The sequence below is a fragment of the Oncorhynchus gorbuscha genome, linkage group LG02 (assembly GCF_021184085.1).
Source record: "Oncorhynchus gorbuscha isolate QuinsamMale2020 ecotype Even-year linkage group LG02, OgorEven_v1.0, whole genome shotgun sequence".
NCBI lineage: Eukaryota > Metazoa > Chordata > Actinopteri > Salmoniformes > Salmonidae > Oncorhynchus > Oncorhynchus gorbuscha.
The window spans coordinates 101,484,893-101,503,973 of record NC_060174.1 but is presented as its reverse complement, the minus strand read 5'-3'; the positions used below and the strand labels follow the sequence as shown (position 1 = coordinate 101,503,973).

The 19,081-nt window shown below is 55.5% G+C and overlaps 1 protein-coding gene across 1 annotated transcript in view; it reads right to left on the bottom strand.

The window, feature by feature from the left end:
- The window catches only part of LOC124014325 (transcription factor COE1-A-like), a 332,099-nt gene that overhangs the window by 101,410 nt on the left and 211,608 nt on the right, over positions 1-19,081 (bottom strand). The window contains 1 exon segment of the mRNA XM_046329183.1: positions 14,364-14,502. Within this exon segment, the coding sequence (XP_046185139.1) occupies positions 14,364-14,502 (139 nt within the window).

Here is a 19,081-nt window from a genome sequence, read left to right as displayed (position 1 = left end):
TAGGGAGAAGGGAGGGGAGGGGAGGGGAGAGGAGAAGAGAGAGGAGGGAGGGGAGAGGAGAAGGGAGGGGAGGGAGAGGAGAAGAGAGAGGAGGAGGGGAGGACAGGGAGAAGAGAGAGGAGGGAGGGGGAGAGGAGAAGGGAGGGGAGGGAGAGGAGAAGGAGGGAGAGGAGAAGAGAGAGGAGGGAGGGGGAGAGGAGAAGAGAGAGGAGGGACAGGGAGAGGAGAAGGGGGGAGGGGAGGGGGAGGGAGAAGAGAGGGAGGAGGAGGAGAGGAGAAGGGAAGGGAGGGGGACAGGAGAAGAGAGAGAGGGGGAGGGAGAGGAGAAGAGAGAGGAGGGAGGGGGAGAGGAGAGGGACAGGAGGGGGAGAGGAGAAGGGAGGGAGGGGGAGAGGAGAAGGGAGGGAGCCAGACAGAAATGCAGCTTACAGTTAGATCACCTCAGTCTAGGAGGTTGGTTACACAGTTGAGAAACAAAATCAATATAGCCCAATAATAATAATAATACTGAATATATATAATACCTAATACCTTATAAAGTACACGTTACACTGATGACAAACAGTACATAGAGGGACAGGACACGCAGGGACAGGACACGCAGGGACAGGACACGCAGGGACAGGACACGCAGGGACAGGACATAGAGGGACAGGACACACAGGGACAGGACATAGAGGGACAGGACACGCAGGGACAGGACATAGAGGGACAGGACACGCAGGGACAGGACACGCAGGGACAGGACACACAGGGACAGGACACACAGGGACAGGACATAGAGGGACAGGACATAGAGGGACAGGACATAGAGGGACAGGACACACAGGGACAGGACATAGAGGGACAGGACACACAGGGACAGGACATAGAGGGACAGGACACACAGGGACAGGACATAGAGGGACAGGACACACAGGGACAGGACATAGAGGGACAGGACACACAGGGACAGGACATAGAGGGACAGGACACGTGTGTGTGTGTGTGTGTGTGTGTGTGTGTGTGTGTGTGTGTGTGTGTGTGTGTGTGTGTGTGTGTGTGTGTGTGTGTGTGTGTGTGTGTGTGTGTGTGTGTGTGTGTGTGTGTGTGTGTGTGTGTGTGAAAGAGGGATCCTGTGATTTAACACCCGTCAGGCCAAAGCAGGAAACCAAAAACATACAATAAACATACAACAAAAAACTCCCGACAGCTGGATCGAACTAAGAGTTCACACACCAAACACACGGACACCAAACTCTCCCTCTCTCTCTCTCTCTCTCTCTCTCTCTCTCTCTCTCTCTCTCTCTCTCTCTCTCTCTCTCTCTCTCTCTCTCCAACTCCCTCCCTCTCTCTCTCTCTCTCTCTCTCTCTCTCTCTCTCTCTCTCTCTAACTCTCTCCCTCCCTCCCTCTCTCTCTCTCTCTCTCCAACTCCCTCCTCTCCCTCTCTCTCTCTCTCTCTCTCTCTCTCTCTCTCTCTCTCTCTCTCTCTCTCTCTCTCTCTCTCTCTCTCCAACTCCCTCCCTCCCTCTCTCCCTCCAACTCCTCTCCTCCCTCTCTCTCTCTCTCTCTCTCTCTCTCTCTCTCTCTCTCTCTCTCTCTCTCTCTCTCTCTCTCTCTCTCCAACTCCCTCCCTCCCTCTCTCCCTCCAACTCCCTCCCTCTCTCTCTCTCTCTCTCTCTCTCCCTCCCTCTCTCTCTCTCTCTCCCTCTCTTCCTTGCTAGAGCATGGTGAACTGCCGTAGTGCAGTGGTCTAAGCAGCGTGCTCCGGCTCTGAGCCTCTTGAGTCTGCTCCTAGTACAGTACTCACTTAGCTCACCTTAATGAGAAATGAACAGGGGCCAGCCATTGGACAGACCGGGAGGGAGGGGACGAGGATACATAGAGTTCTATACTGTATCTACACACTGTACCTTATGGCTCCAGAATGCTTTACTAGAGCACTAAGTTGGGTGTCCAGAGTCCATGTCTGAGAAAATGCTGTTTGTTGTACAGTAAAAGGTCAGTTGTAGAACTAAATGCTTTTAACCTAACCACTCTGAATTAGAGAGGTGGTGGGCTTTAACCACTCTGAATTAGAGAGGGGGGGCTTTAACCACTCTGAATTAGAGACGTGGTGGGCTTTAACCACTCTGAATTAGAGAGGTGGTGGGCTTTAACCACTCTGAATTAGAGGTGGTGGGCTGTAACCACTCTGAATTAAAGAGGTGGGGCTTTAACCCTTCTGAATTAGAGAGGTGGTGGGCTTTAACCACTCTGAATTAGAGAGGTGGTGGGCTTTAACCACTCTGAATTAGAGAGGTGGGGGGCTTTAACCACTCTGAATTAGAGAGGTGGGTGGGCTTTAACCCTTCTGAATTAGAGAGGTGGGGGCTTTAACCCCTCTGAATTAGAGAGGTGGGGGCTTTAACCACTCTGAATTAGAGAGGTGGGGGGCTTTAACCCCTCTGAATTAGAGAGATGGGGGCTTTAACCCTTCTGAATTAGAGAGGTGGGGGCTTTAACCCTCTGAATTAGAGAGGTGGGGGCTTTAACCCTCTGAATTAGAGAGATGGGTGGGCTTTAACCACTCTTAATTAGAGAGGTGGGGAGCATTAACCACTCTGAATTAGAGAGGTGGGGGCTTTAACCCCTTTGAATTAGAGAGGTGGGGGGCTTTAATCCCTCTTGAATTAGAGAGGTGGGGGCTTTAATCCCTCTGAATTAGAGAGGTGGGGGGCTTTAATCCCTCTTAATTAGAGAGGTGGGGGCTTTAATCCCTCTTAATTAGAGAGGTGGGGGGCTTTAACCCTTTGAATTAGAGAGGTGGGGGCTTTAATCCCTCTGAATTAGAGAGGTGGGGGCTTTAATCCCTCTGAATTAGAGGTGGGGGCTTTAATCCCTCTTAATTAGAGCGGTGGGGGGCTTTAATCCCTCTGAATTAGAGAGGTGGGGGCTTTAACCCCTCTGAATTAGAGAGGTGGGGGCTTTAATCCCTCTGAATTAGAGCGGTGGGGGCTTTAATCCCTCTGAATTAGAGAGGTGGGGAGCATTAACCCTTCTGAATTAGAGAGGTGGGGGCTTTAATCCCTTTGAATTAGAGAGGTGGGGGCTTTAATCCCTCTTAATTAGAGAGGTGGGGGCTTTAATCCCTCTTAATTAGAGAGGTGGGGGCTTTAATCCCTTTAATTAGAGAGGTGGGGGCTTTAATCCCTTTAATTAGAGAGGTGGGGGCTTTAATCCCTCTGAATTAGAGAGGTGGGGGCTTTAATCCCTCTTAATTAGAGAGGTGGGGGGTTTTAATCCCTCTTAATTAGAGAGGTGGGGGGCTTTAATCCCTTTAATTAGAGCGGTGTGGGGGCTTTAATCCCTCTGAATTAGAGCGGTGGGGGGGGCTTTAATCCCTCTGAATTAGAGAGGTGTGGAGGGCTTTAACCCCTCTGAATTAGAGAGGTGGGGGGCTTTAATCCCTTTAATTAGCGGTGTGGGGGCTTTAATCCCTCTGAATTAGAGGGGTGGGGGGCTTTAATCCCATCTGAATTATTCTTTAACCCCTCTGAAGTAGAGAAGGGGGGCTGCCTTAATCCACATCCACATATTCTACAGTAGAGTAGAGTAGAGTAGAGTAGAGTAGAGTAGAAGTAGAGTAGAGTAGAGTAGAGTAGAATGTGGTAGAATAGAATATAGTAGAGTAGAGTAGAGTAGAGTAGAGTAGAGTAGAGTAGAGTAGAGTAGAATAGAGTAGAGTAGAGTAGAGTAGAGTAGAATATAGTAGACTAGAATATAGACGTGTAGAGTAGAGTAGAGGGGACTAGTAACCGGAAGGTTGTAAGTTCAAATCCCCGAGCTGACAAGGTACAAATCTGTCGTTCTGCCCCTGAACAGGCAGTTAACTCACTGTTCCTAGGCCGTCATTGAAAATAAGAATTTGTTCTTAACTGACTTGCCTAGTTAAATAAAGGTTAAAAAAAATGGAAAAAAAGAGAAGAGTAGAATAGAGTAGAGTAGAATAGAGAAGAGTAGAATAGAGTAGAATAGATTACAGTAGAGTAGAATATGGTATAATAAAGTAGAGTAGAATAGAGTAGAGTAGAATAGAGTAGAATAGAGTAGAATAGAGTAAGAATATAGTAGAATAGAGTAGAGTAGAGTAGAGTAGAGTAGAGTAGAATATAGCAGAATAGAGTAGAGTAGAGTAGAGTAGAGTAGAGTAGAGTAGAGTAGAGTAGAGTAGAATATAGTAGAGTATAATAGAGTAGAGTAGAGTAGAATATAGTATAGTGGAAGAGAGTAGAATATAGTATAGTGGAATAGAGTAGAATAGAGTAGGGTAGAGTATAATATAGTAGAGTGGAATATAGTAGACTAGAGTACAGTAGAGTAGAATATAGTATAATAGAGTAGAGTAGAGTAGAATATAGTAGAGTGGAATATAGTAGACTAGGGTACAGTAGAGTAGAATATAGTAGAATAGAGTAGAGTAGAATATAGTCGTGTAGAGTAGAATAGAGTCATCCAATCATCAGTATTGTATATCTAAACAGTGCTACAGACTACATGGTATTATAGTCCCATTCAGTATGTGGACTAAAGCAATTGTACAACAGAGGGCATGATAAATGACTATTTTAGCACGGCTGTGCTGCGGTCAAAAAACGATCAAAAAGTCTTTATTTTCACTGTGGAAGGTTTTCTCTCCCTTAATAATCACACCTTCTTTGGTTGACAGAGAAATGACTAACTTTCAATCCTAAAATAAACACGTTTGTCTTCCTTATTTGACATGTATTGGGGATGTCAGTTTTGTATTGGGGATGTCAGTTTTGTATTGGGGATGTCAGTTTTGTATTGGGGATGTCAGTTTTGTATTGGGGATGTCAGTTTTGTATTGGGGATGTCAGTTTTGTATTGGGGATGTCAGTTTTGTATTGGGGATGTCAGTTTTGTATTGGGGATGTCAGGACTGTAATCCACCAATATTCAGCAGGATGAATTGAGATGAGCCCTTATGTTTGGGCTGAGACTGGGTCTCCCTGTCTTCCTTCTTGTGGAAGCCCGACCATAATGCAATGTGGCCAAGTGGTAACCTGGGAGGGATGAGGAGGGCCTGGGCCAGCAATGTGTGACAGTAATCTTGGCCTAAATCGCCTGTTTCGACCACGCTAAAATTATGCGTGGATTAACCAGATGGAGAAGCGGCAATCCATCTGATAGGATTAAACTTTCCCAGCCTTTCTCCTCGCCATCTGCTCCCCGTGCTGCTCGCCTGCCGTGCAACACGCTACACACACACATACAGTAAACACACACACACACAATGAAATGAACGCTGAACATACAACAAAACATAAACACACACAAACACATTTTAACCCTGGCATGATCATGTGCGAACAGACAGACAGAAATATACAGACACAGAGCCACAGACAGCCACACACACGGACAGCCACACAGACACACAGCCAGACAGACAGACAGACAGACAGCCAGCCAGCCAGCCAGCCAGCCAGCCAGACAGCCAGACAGACAGACAGACAGACAGACAGACAGACAGACAGACAGACAGACAGACAGACAGACAGACAGACAGACAGACAGACAGACAGACAGACAGACAGACAGACAGACAGACAGACAGACAGACAGACAGACAGACAGACAGACAGACAGACAGACAGACAGACAGACAGACAGACAGACAGACAGACAGACAGACAGACAGACAGACAGACAGACAGACAGACAGACAGACAGACAGACAGACAGACAGACAGACAGACAGAGGCTCAGGGTTAAGGCCCCCGGACTCTGAGGAAATATGTGTTCTGCCTTAAGCCTGTGGATCCTCATGAAGCATTTGTGCAATCAAAGACAACGGGCTGCACTTGGGAAATGACTGTCGCTCAGTCTCATCCTCTAAGAGCCCCATGAAAAGACTTTTTGCTCAGCAATGAAGAAGAAAGTGAATTTTCCTGACTATTTTACCCATCCATTATTGATAAGAGGAGCTGTCAATGGCAATCCATTGGCTGAGCACATGTGTGGTGTGTGTGTGTGTGGTGTGTGTGTGTGTGGTGTGTGTGGTGTGTGTGTGTGTGGTGTGTGTGTGTGTGTGTGTGTGTGTCTGGCCCTGGTGCATATTGAATCATGACATAATAAAGTGGAGAAGGATACAATCTGACAGGGTCATTGTGCTGTGGGTCTCCCCCTCTGTCTCCCCCTCTGTCTCCCCCTGTCTCCCCACCCAGTCTCCTCCCTCTGTCTCCCCCACCCAGTCTCCTCCCCCTCTGTCTCCCCCTCTGTCCCCTCTCCCCCACCCAGTCTCTCCCCCTCTGTCTCCTCCCCCTCTGTCTCCCCCTCTGTCTCCTCCCCCTCTGTCTCCCCACCCAGTCTCCTCCCCCTCTGTCTCCCCCACCCAGTATCCTCCCCTCTGTCTCCCCCACCCAGTCTCCTCCCCTCTGTCTCCCCCACCCAGTCTCCTCCCCCTCTGTCTCCCCCACCCAGTCTCCTCCCCCTCTGTCTCCCCCACCCAGTCTCCTCCCCCTCTGTCTCCCCCACCCAGTCTCCTCCCCCTCTGTCTCCCCCTCTGTCTCCCCTCTGTCTCCCCCCACCCAGTCTCCTCCCCTCTGTCTCCCCCACCCAGTCTCTTCCCCCTCTGTCTCCCCCACCCAGTCTCCTCCCCTCTGTCTCCCCCACCCAGTCTCCTCCCCCTCTGTCTCCTCCCCCTCTGTCTCCCCCTCTGTCTCCTCCCCCTCTGTCTCCCCCACCCAGTCTCCTCCCCTCTGTCTCCCCCACCCAGTATCCTCCCCCTCTGTCTCCCCCACCCAGTCTCCTCCCTCTGTCTCTCCCCCCACCCAGTCTCCTCCCCCTCTGTCTCCCCCACCCAGTCTCCTCCCCCTCTGTCTCCCCCACCCAGTCTCCTCCCCCTCTGTCTCCCCCACCCAGTCTCCTCCCCTCTGTCTCCCCCACCCAGTCTCCTCCCCTCTGTCTCCCCCACCCAGTCTCCTCCCCCTCTGTCTCCCCACCCAGTCTCCCCCACCCTCTCCTCCCCCTCTGTCTCCCCCACCCTGTCTCCTCCCCTCTGTCTCCCCCACCCTGTCTCCCCCCCTCTGTCTCCCCCTCTGTCTCCCCCCCTCTGTCTCCCCCTCTGTCTCCCCCACCCTGTCCTCCCCCTCTGTCTCCCCCACCCTGTCTCCTCCCCCTCTGTCTCCCCCACCCTGTCTCCTCCCCCTCTGTCTCCCCCTCTGTCTCCCCCACCCTGTCTCCTCCCCCTCTGTCTCCCCCTCTGTCTCCCCCACCCTGTCTCCTCCCCCTCTGTCTCCCCCTCTGTCTCCCCCTCTGTCTCCCCCACCCTGTCTCCTCCCCCTCTGTCTCCCCCTCTGTCTCCCCCTCTGTCTCCCCCACCCTGTCTCCTCCCCCTCTGTCTCCCCCTCTGTCTCCCCCACCCTGTCTCCTCCCTCTCTGTCTCCCCCTCTGTCTCCCCCACCCTGTCTCCTCCCCCTCTGTCTCCCCCTCTGTCTCCCCCACCCTGTCTCCTCCCCCCTCTGTCTCCCCCTCTGTCTCCCCCTCTGTCTCCTCCCCCTCTGTCTCCCCCACCCTGTCTCCCTCCCCCTCTGTCTCCCCCTCTGTCTCCCCCACCCTGTCTCCCCCCTCTGTCTCCCCTCTGTCTCCCCCTCTGTCTCCCCCACCCTGTCTCCTCCCCCTCTGTCTCCCCCACCCTGTCTCCTCCCCCTCTGTCTCCCCCTCTGTCTCCCCCCCCCCCTCTGTCTCCCCCACCCTGTCTCCTCCCCCTCTGTCTCCCCCACCCTGTCTCCTCCCCCTCTGTCTCCCCCACCCTGTCTCCTCCCCCTCTGTCTCCCCCTCTGTCTCCCCCCTCTGTCTCCCCCCACCCTGTCAGTCCCTCTGTCTCCCCTCTGTCTCCCCCCACCCTGTCTCCTCTCTGTCTCCCCCTCTGTCTCCCCCACCCTGTCTCCTCCCCTCTGTCTCCCCCTCTGTCTCCCCCCTCTGTCTCCCCCACCCTGTCTCCTCCCCCCTCTGTCTCCCCCACCCTGTCTCCTCCCCCTCTGTCTCCCCCTCTGTCTCCCCCACCCTGTCTCCTCCCCCTCTGTCTCCCCCCTCTGTCTCCCCCACCCTGTCTCCTCCCCCTCTGTCTCCGCCTCTGTCTCCCCCCTCTGTCTCCCCCACCCTGTCTCCTCCCCTCTGTCTCCCCTCTGTCTCCCCCACCCTGTCTCCTCTCTGTCTCCCCCTCTGTCTCCCCCTCTGTCTCCCCCTCTGTCTCCCCCACCCTGTCTCCTCCCCCTCTGTCTCCCCCACCCTGTCTCCTCCCCCTCTGTCTCCCCCACCCAGTCTCCTCCCCCTCTGTCTCCCCCTCTGTCTCCCCCACCCAGTCTCCTCCCCCTCTGTCTCCCCCTCTGTATCCCCCACCCAGTCTCCTCCCCCTCTGTCTCCCCCTCCCTGCCCCCTCCCACCCAGTCTCCTCCCCCTCTGTCTCCCCCTCCCTGCCCCCCCAACCAGTCTCCTCCCCTCTGTCTCCCCCACCCAGTCTCCTCCCCCCTGTATCCCCCACCCAGTCTCCTCCCCCTCTGTCTCCCCCTCCCTGCCCCTCCCACCCAGTCTCCTCCCCCTCTGTCTCCCCCTCCCTGCCCCCTCCCAACCAGTCTCCTCCCCCTCTGTCTCCCCCTCCCCTGCCCCCTCCCACCCAGTCTCCTCCCCCTCTGTCCCCCTCCCTGCCCCTCCCAACCAGTCTCCTCCCCCTCTGTCTCCCCACCCAGTCTCCTCCCCCTCAGTTTCCTCCCCCTCTGTCTCCCCCACCCAGTCTCCTCCCCCTCTGTCTCCCCCTCGCAGTATCCCCCCTCTGTCTCCCCCTCCCTTCCCTCCCAACCAGTCTCCTCCCCCTCTGTCTCCCACTCCCTGCCCCCTCCCACCCAGTCTCCTCCCCCTCTGTCTCCCCCTCCCTGCCCCCTCCCAACCAGTCTCCTCCCCCTCTGTCTCCCCCACCCAGTCTCCTCCCCCTCAGTCTCCTCCCCCCTCTGTCCCCCCCCAGTCTCCTCCCACCCAGTCTCTCCCCCTCTGTCTCCCCCTCTGTCTCCCCTCTGTCTCCCCCACCCTGTCTCCTCCCCCTCTGTCTCCCCCACCCTGTCTCCTCCCCCTCTGTCTCCCCCTCTGTCTCCCCCACCCCCCCCCTCTGTCTCCCCCTCTGTCTCTCCCCCTCTGTCTCCCCCTCTGTCTCCTCCCCCTCTGTCTCCCCCACCCTGTCTCCTCCCCCTCTGTCTCCCCCACCCTGTCTCCTCCCCCTCTGTCTCCCCCTCTGTCTCCCCCCCTGTCTCCTCCCCCCTCTGTCTCCCCCCACCCTGTCTCCTCCCCCTCTGTCTCCCCCACCCTGTCTCCTCCCCTCTGTCTCCCCCACCCTGTCTCCCCCCCTCTGTCTCCCCCCCTCTGTCTCCCCCACCCTGTCTCCTCCCCCTCTGTCTCCCCCTCTGTCTCCCCCTCTGTCTCCCCCACCCAGTCTGTCTCCCCCCTCTGTCTCCCCCACCCCTCCCCTCTGTCTCCCCCTCTGTCTCCCCCACCCTGTCTCCTCCCCCTCTGTCTCCCCCTCTGTCTCCCCCTCTGTCTCCCCCACCCTGTCTCCTCCCCTCTGTCTCCCCCTCTGTCTCCCCCTCTCCCCCACCCTGTCCCCCCCCCCTGTCTCCCCCTCTGTCTCCCCCACCCTGTCTCCTCCCCTCTGTCTGTCTCCCCCACCCTGTCTCCTCCCCCTCTGTCTCCCCTCTGTCTCCCCCACCCTGTCTCCCCCCCCTCTGTCTCCCCCTCTGTCTCCCCCTCTGTCTCCTCCCCCTCTGTCTCCCCACCCTGTCTCCTCCCCCTCTGTCTCCCTCTGTCTCCCCCACCCTGTCTCCCCCTCTGTCTCCCCCTCTGTCTCCTCCCCCTCTGTCTCCCCCACCCTGTCTCCTCCCCTCTGTCTCCCCCACCCTGTCTCTCCTGTCTCCCCCTCTGTCTCCCCCCTGTCTCCCCTCTGTCTCCCCCTCTGTCTCCCCCACCCTGTCTCCTCCCCCTCTGTCTCCCCCACCCTGTCTCCTCCCCCTCTGTCTCCCCCACCCTGTCTCCCCTCTGTCTCCCCCCTCTGTCTCCCCCTCTGTCTCCCCCACCCAGTCTCCCCCCTCTGTCTCCCCTCTCTGTCTCCCCCACCCTGTCCCCTCTGTCTCCCCCTCTGTCTCCCCCACCCAGTCTCTCCTCTGTCTCCCCCTCTGTCTCCCCCTCTGTCTCCCCCACCCAGTCTCCTCCCCCCTGTCTCCCCCACCCTGTCTCCTCCCCCTCCCACCCTGTCTCCTCCCCTCTGTCCCCCTCTGTCTCCCCCACCCTGTCTCCTCCCCTCTGTCTCCCCCTCTGTCTCCCCCTCTGTCTCCCCCACCCTGTCTCCTCCCCCTCTGTCTCCCCTCTGTCTCCCCCACCCTGTCTCCTCCCCCTCTGTCTCCCCTCTGTCTCCCCCACCCTGTCTCCTCCCCCTCTGTCTCCCCCTCTGTCTCCCCCACCCTGTCTCCTCCCCCTCTGTCTCCCCCTCTGTCTCCCCCACCCAGTCTCCTCCCCCTCTGTCTCCCCCACCCAGTCTCCTCCCCCTCTGTCTCCCCCTCTGTCTCCCCCACCCTGTCTCCTCCCCTCTGTCTCCCCCTCTGTCTCCCCACCCTGTCTCCTCCCCTCTGTCTCCCCCACCCAGTCTCCTCCCCTCTGTCTCTCTGTCCCCCCACCCAGTCTCTCCCCCTCTGTCCCCCCTCTGTCTCCCCCACCCAGTCTCTCCCCTCTGTCTCCCCTCCCTGCCCCCTCCCACCCAGTCTCCTCCCCCTCTGTCTCCCCCTCCCTGCCCCCTGCCAACCAGTCTCCTCCCCCTCTGTCTCCCCACCCAGTCTCCCCCACCCAGTCTCCTCCCCCTCTGTCTCCCCCTCTGTCTCCCCCACCCTGTCTCCTCCCCCTCTGTCTCCCCCTCTGTCTCCCCCACCCTGTCTCCTCCCCCTCTGTCTCCCCCCACCCAGTCTCCTCCCCCCTGTCTCCCCTCTGTCTCCCCCACCCAGTCTCCTCCCCCCCTCCCCCTCTGTATCCCCCACCCCTCCCCCTCTGTCTGCCCCCCCCACCCAGTCTCCTCTCTGTCTCCCCCTCCCTGCCCCCTGCCAACCAGTCTCCTCCCCTCTGTCTCCCCCACCCAGTCTCCTCCCCTCTGTATCCCCCACCCAGTCTCCTCCCCCTCTGTCTCCCCCTCCCTGCCCCCTCCCACCCAGTCTCCTCCCCCTCTGTCTCCCCCTCCCTGCCCCCTCCCAACCAGTCTCCTCCCCCTCTGTCTGCCCCCTCCCACCCAGTCTCCTCCCCCTCTGTCTCCCCCTCCCTGCCCCCTCCCAACCAGTCTCCTCCCCCTCTGTCTCCCCCACCCAGTCCTCCCCCCCAGTTTCCCCCTCTGTCTCCCCCACCCAGTCTCCTCCCCCTCTCCCCCTCGCAGTATCCTCCCCCTCTGTCTCCCCCTCCCTTCCCCCTCCCAACCAGTCTCCTCCCCTCTGTCTCCCACTCCCTGCCCCCTCCCCACCCAGTCTCCTCCCCCTCTGTCTCCCCTCCCTGCCCCTCCCAACCAGTCTCCCCCTCTGTCTCCCCCCCCAGTCTCCTCCCCCTCAGTCTCCTCCCCTCTGTCTCCCCCACCCAGTCTCCTCCCACCCAGTCTCCTCCCCTCTGTCTCCCCCACCCAGTCTCCTCCCACCCAGTCTCCTCCCCCCCTGTCTCCCCCACCCAGTCTCCTCCCACCCAGTCTCGTCCCCCTCTGTCTCCCCCACCCAGTCTCCTCCCACCCAGTCTCCTCCCACCCAGTCTCCTCCCCCCTGTCTCCCCCACCCAGTCTCCTCCCACCCTGTCTCCCCACCCAGTCTCCTCCCACCCTGTCTCCCCCACCCAGTCTCCTTCCATCCTGCCACCCCCCACCCAGTCTTCTCCTACCCAGTCTCCTCCCATCCTGCAACCCCAAGTCCCCCTCCCACCCAGTCTCCTCCCACCCAGTCTCCTCCCACCCAGTCTCCTCCCACCCTGTCTCCTCCCACCCAGTCTCCTCTGTCTCCCCCAGTGTCCTCCCACCCAGTCTCCTCCCACCCAGTCTCCTCCCCACCCTGCCCCTCCCACCCAATCTCCTCCCACCCAGTCTCCTGCCAACCTGTCTCCCCCACCCTGCCCCCTCCCACCAGTCTCCTCCCACCCAGTCTCCTCCCACCCTGCCCCCTCCCACCCAGTCTCCTCCCACCCATTCTCCTGCCAACCTGTCTCCCCCACCCTGCCCCACCCAGCCAGTCTCCTCCCACCCATTCTCCTGCCAACCTGTCTCCCCCACCCTGCCCCTCCCACCCAGTCTCCTCCCACCCAGTCTCCTGCCAACCTGTGCCCCCTCCCACCCCCCTCCCACCCAGTCTCCTCCCACCCAGTGTCCTCCCACCCAGTCTCCTCCCCTCTGTCTCCCCCACCCAGTCTCCTCCTCCTCCACCCAGTCTCCTCCCACCCTGTCTCCCCCACCCAGTCTCCCTTCTCCTACCCAGTCTCCTCCCATCCTGCAACCCCAGCCTGCCCCTCCCACCCAGTCTCCTCCCCCCAGTCTCCTCCCACCCAGTCTCCTCCCACCCAGTCTCCTCCCACCCTGTCTCCTCCCACCCAGTCTCCTCCCCACCCTGTCTCTCCACCCAGTCTCCTCCCACCCAGTCTCCTCCCACCCTGCCCCCTCCCACCCAATCTCCTGCCAACCTGTCTCCTCCCACCAGTCTCCTGTCTCCCCCTGCCCCCTCCCACCCAGTCTCCTGCCCCTTCCAGCCAGTCTCCTCCCACCCATTCTCCTGCCAACCTGTCTCCCTGCCCCTCCCACCCAGTCTCCTCCCACCCAGTCTCCTGCCAACCTGTCTCCCCCACCCTGCCCCCTCCCACCCTGCACCCCCCACCCAGTCTCCCAGTGTCCTCCCACCCAGTCTCCTCCCCCTCTGTCTCCCCCACCCAGTCTCCTCCCACCCAGTCTCTTCCCCCCTGTCTCCCCCACCCAGTCTCCATCCTGCCACCCCCCCCCTCCCCAGTCTCCTCCCATCCTGCAACCCCCACCCTGCCCCCTCCCACCCAGTCTCCCACCCTGTCTCCTCCCCCTCCCACCCAGTCTCCTCCCACCCTGTCTCCCCACCCAGTCTCTCCCACCCAGTCTCCTCCCACCCAGTCTCCTACCCCCTGCCCCTCCCACCCAGTCTCCTCCCACCCAGTCTCCTCCCTCCTGCCAACCTGTCTCCTCCCCCTCCAGTCTCCCCCACCCAGTCTCCTCCCACCCTGCCCCCTCCCACCCCAGTCTCCTCCCACCCCCTGTCTCCCCCACTCCCACCCAGTCTCCTGCCAACCTGTCTCCTCCCACCCTGTCTCCCCCAGCCCCTCCCACCCATTCTCCTCTGTCTCCCCACCCTGTCCCTCCCACCCAGTCTCCTCCCACCCAGTCTCCTCCTGTCTCCCCCACCCTGTCTCCTCCCCACCCTGCCCCTCCCACCCAGTCTCCTCCCACCCTGTCTCCTCCACCCACTCCTCCCACCCAGTCTCCTCCCACCCAGTCTCCTGTCTCCCCCACCCAGTCTCCCCCACCCACCCATTCTCCTGCCAACCTGTCTCCCCCACCCAGTCTCCCCACCCTGCCCCTCCCACCCAGTCTCCCACCCAGTCTCCTGCCAACCATCCTGCAAGTCTCCCCCCACCCTGCCCCCTCCCACCCAGTCTCCTCCCACCCAGTCTCCTCCCACCTCCCACCCAGTCTCCTCCCAACCAGTCTCCTCCCACCCAGTCTCCTCCCACCCAGTCTCCTCCCACCCAGTCTCCTCCCACCCAGTCTCCTGCCACCCAGTCTCCTCCCCCTCTGTCTCCCCCACCCTGCCCCCTCCCACCCTGCCCCCTCCCACCCATTCTCCTCCCACCCAGTCTCCTCCTTCCATCCATCCTGCCACCCCCACCCAGTCTCCTCGCACCCAGTCTCCTCAGACAGACAGACAGACAGACAGACAGACAGACAGACAGACAGACAGACAGACAGACAGACAGACAGACAGACAGACAGACAGACAGACAGACAGACAGACAGACAGACAGACAGACAGACAGACAGACAGACAGACAGACAGACAGACAGACAGACAGACAGACAGACAGACAGGCAAATGTACAAAGTCAGGCAGATGGACAAACACAGAGAGACAGAGACTCAGACTCATATACTGTAGACTGACTGACAGACAGACAGCCGGTCAGACCAGAGGGCAGACTTACTGACAGACGGTCAGACCAGAGGGCAGACTGACTGACAGACGGTCAGACCAGAGGGCAGACAGACTGACAGACAGACGGCCGTACAGTAGAAAAGTGAGAGGGTGCCTACCATGCTCCAGGTAAGACGGACCTTCCGAAGGATCCAGCCTACGAGCCCTGCGGCCGTGTTTGGAGTTGTTGTGGACAAACATGTTGTCAGAGACCGCCAGGACATGTCCGTCCACACTGACCGTAGTAGACACCACCACCTGGACATAGACACACACAGAGGTCAAAGGTTAGGATGTTTTGACAAATCTGAGGTGTCTCCAGATCGGATCATTCCATCTACAACCATAACATATGCACCATCATAGTGATACAGAGGGCTGACTTACTGTCAATGGAAATCTGAAACTCCTAGACCAGCCAGCTTCTATACACTTTCAATAACCAACTATCAAAAAATAAACAATTACGAAAATACAAAACAAATGATCGAATAAAAACATATATAAAACATTAAAAATATAAAATAACCAACAAATTGTACTTCTTCATATAAGAGCGTCTGTCTTTTAGTGTACTCTGTGGATGTACTCTTCTCTCTGTCTCTAATTCTCTCCCTCTCTCCTTCTCTCCCTCTCTCCTTTTCTCCCTCTCTCCTTTTCTCCCTCTCTCCTTCTCTCCCTCTCTCCTTTTCTCCCTCTCTCCCTCTCTCCTTCTCTCCTCTCTCCTTTCTCCCTCTCTAATTCTCTCTCCTCTCTCATTCTCTCCTTTCTCTCTCATTCTATTTCTCCCTCTCTAATTCTCTCCTTTCTCTCCTCTCTCTATTTCTCTCCCTCTCTCCTTCTCTCCCTCTCTCTTCTTCTCTCCTCTCTATTTCTCTCCCTCCTTTTCTCCCTCTCTCCTTTTCCCTCTCCTCTCTCCTTCTCTCCCTCTCTATTTCTCTCCCTCTCTCCTTTTCTCCCTCTCTCCTTCTCTCCTTCACTCAATCTCTCCTTCTCTCCCTCTATCCTTCTCTCCTTCTCTCCCTCTCTCCGACTCTCCTTCACTCAATCTCTCCTTCTCTCCCTCTATCCTTCTCTCCTTCTCTCCCTCTCTTCTATCCTCTCTCCCTCTCCCTCTCTCCCTCTCTCCCTCTATCCTTTCTCCTTTTCTCCTCTCTTCTCTCCTCTCTCCTCTCCCTTCTCTCCCCTCTCCCTCTCTCCTTCTCTCCTTTCTCTCTCTCCTTCTCTCCTTCTCTCCTCTCTCCTCTCTCTTTTCTCCTCTCTCCTTCTCTCCTCTCTCCTTCTCTCCTCTCTCATTTTCTCTTCACTCAATCTCTCCTTCTCTCCTCTATCCTTCTCTCCCTTTCTCCCTCTCTCCGACTCTCCTTCACTCAATCTCTCCTTCTCTCCCTCTATCCTTCTCTCCTTTCTCTCCTCTCTCCTTCTATCCTTCTCTCCCTCTCCCCTTCTCTCCCTCTCTCTATCCTTCTCTCCTTTTCTCCCTCTCTCCTTCTCTCCCTCTCTCCTTCTCTCTCCCTCTCTCCCTCTCTCCTTCTCTCCTTTCTCCCTCTCTCCTCTCTCCTTCTCTCCTCTCTCCTTCTCTCCTTCTCTCCCTCTCTCCTTCTCTCCCTCTCTCCTTCTCTCCCTCTCTCCTTCTATCCTTCTCTCCTTCTCTCCTTTTATCTCTCTCTCCTCTCTCTCCTTTTCTCCCTCTCTCCTTCTCTCCTTCTCTCCTTTTCTCCCACTCTCCCTCTCTCCTTCTCTCCTTCTCTCCCTCTCTGCCTCTCTCCCTCTCTCCTTCTCTCCTTCACTCCTTCTCTCCCTCTCTCCTCTCTCCATCTCTCCCTCTCTCCTCTCTCCATCTCTCCTCTCTCTCCCTCTCTCTCCTTGAGACTCAGGACTCTCCTTCTCTCCATCTCTGCAGATTCATTTAATTCCTCTCTCCCTCTTCCATCTCTCCAGAGGACTCTAGGAGGTCCATCTCTGGGTCTAGCGTTCTGAGTTCTGAGTCCATTACTGTAGTCCAATAGGAACCGGGCTGGATTAGGCTGAGCTGTGCTAAGAGGACTCCCTGGTCTCCTCTCTCCCCTCTCCATCTCTGCAGCTTCCTTTCTCCTTCTCTCCTCTCTCTTTTCTCTCCTTGGCAAACACCAGTCCTAGTCTCCGTGGACAGACACCTCCCTCCCTGTCTGCCTAACTCCCTGTCTCCATCTCTCCTTCCTGGACAGACACCTCTCTAACCTGCCTAACTCTCCTGTTCCCCTCTAGTCTCCCTGGACAGACACCTCCATCTCTCCCTAACTCCCTCTTCCTAGTCTCCTTCTCTCCAGACACCTCCCTCTCTCCCTAACTCCCTGTTCACTAGTCTCCCTGGACCACTCTCCATCCTGCCTAACTCCCTCTCTCCCTAGTCTCCTTCTCAGACACCTCCTTATCTCCCTAACTCTCCTGTTCACTAGTCTCCCTGGACAGACTCCACTTCTACCCTGCCTAACTCCCTTCACTAGTCTCCCTGGACAGACACCTCCTCTACCCTCTCCTCTCTCTCCCTGCCCTCTCTCCCCAAAGTCTCCATCTCTCCTTCTCTCCTTCTCTCCTTCTCTCCTCCTTCTCTCCTTCTCTCCTTCTCTCTCCAATTCTCTCCTTTATTGGCCTGGGAAACATGTGTTAACATTCCATCTCTCCTAGATCTACAAAAAGTGAAATAAACTCCATCTTAACACTAAACATTACACTCCAAGTTTGAAAACAATCTCTCCATCTCTCAAATTCTCGTATAGATCCATCTGTTTCTCCATCTGTCAAATGGTTAAAGGACACAAGATAAAATAAATAAACATCCATATGGGATGTATTTCTCCATGGTGTTTGTTCTTCACTGGTCCCTCTTTCCTTGTGGCAACAGGTCAGAAATTTTCTCCTTGAGACTGGGACTGCTGGCTGATAGAATGACATGCAGATTCATTTAATTAGAAGCACCCTCATTCGAGAGCCCAGAGACAATAGGAGGTAGCTAATGGGTTACTCGTTGCTGAGTGCTGAGTCATTACTGTAGTCCAATAGGAACCGGGCTGATTAGCTGAGCTGTGCTAAGAGGACTCCCCTGGTGTTCAGAAAAGTTTCTAATCTCTGCAGTTTCAAAAGGCTCCTTTGAAAAGGACTTGGCAAACACCAGTGATAGTCTGTGGACAGACACCTCCCTGTCTGCCTAACTCCCTGTTCACTAGTCTCCTGGACAGACACCTCCTAACCTGCCTAACTCCCTGTTCTTTAGGGCCGTGGACAGCACCTCCTAGTTTGCCTGTTGCCCTCTGTTCACTAGTCTCCTGGACAGACAGTTCCTACCCTGCCTAACTCCCTGCTCACTAGTCTCCTGGACAGACACCTCCTACCCTGCCTAACTCCCTGCCTCATTACCCAAAGTAGCTCACAGCTCTAACTTTCCCCTCTCTAGTTTACTTCATTGTCAACACTCTCTTCTCTTCAGTTCTTTCTCTCTCTCTGGCTCTTGTCCTGGAAGGTCTCTGGGAATCTCTTCTCTCTTAGGTCTCTCTCTGATCTTCTGGGTATCTCTCTCTCTCTCCAGGTTCATTTCTCAATTCAATTCAATTCCAGATGTTTTATTGGCATGGGAATCATGTGTTAACATTGCCAAAGCAAGTGAATTAGATAATGTCCCAAAAGTGAAATAAACAATGAAAATTAACACTAAACATTACACATAAAGTTTGGCAATGGGCTCATGACAAATGTCAAATTTTATAGATACAGTGTTTTAACAATGTACAAATGGATTTAAAGGACACAAGATAAAATAAATAAACATAAATATGGGATTTGTATTTCAATGGTTCACAGCTTTGTGTTCTTCACTGTTGCCCTGATTTCTTGTGGCAACAGGTCAGAAATGTTTGCTGCTGTGATGGCACACTGTGGAATTTCAGTAGATATGGAGTTTATCAAAATTTGTTTGTTTTCGAATTCTTTTGGATCTGGTAATCTGAGGGAATTATTTTGGTCTAATATGGTCATACATTGGACAGGTTAAGAAGTGCAGCTTAGTTTCCACCTCACTTTGTGGGCAGTGTGCATAAAGCCTGTCAGATCGCTTGAGAGACATGTTGCCTATGGCAGCCTTTCTCAATAGCAAGGCTGAGTCTGTACATAGTTAAAGCTTTTCTAAGCCCTCATTGATATAAAGTTCACAGTGGTGGGGTATTCTGCATCACTGTCTACTCTCTGTTTAGGGCCCTGCATTCTAGTTTGCTCTGTTTTTTGTTAATTTTTCCAATGTGTCAAGTAATTATCTTGTTTGTTTTCTCATGATTTTTTATAATGTGTATGTTTCCTGGGGCTCTTTCCATCAGTTTGTGTTTGCAGAACAGAGCCAAAGGACCAGCTTTTTTGAAATCAACGAAGCATGAAAAGACTTTGCCTTTGTTTTGGTTTGTTTGGTTGTCAATTAGGTTGTGCAGGGTGAATACATGGTCTGTCGTACGGTAATTTGGTAAAAAGCCAATTTGACATTTGCTCAGTACATTGTTTTCATTGAGGAAATGTACAAGTCTGCTGTTAATGATAATGCAGAGGATTTTCCCAAGGTTGCTGTTGACACATATCCCACGGAAGTTATTAGGGTCAAATTTGTCTCCACTTTTGTGGATTGGGGTGATCAGTTTTGGTTCCAAATATTGGGGAAGATGCCAGAGCTAAGGATGATGTTAAAGAGTTTTAGTATAGCCAATTGGAATTTGTTGTCTGTATATTTGATATATTTGATCATTCATTTCAACCCTTTTTGGGTTGGAGGGTTTTATTTTGTCCTGTAACTCATTCATTTGAGAATCCAGTGGGTTCT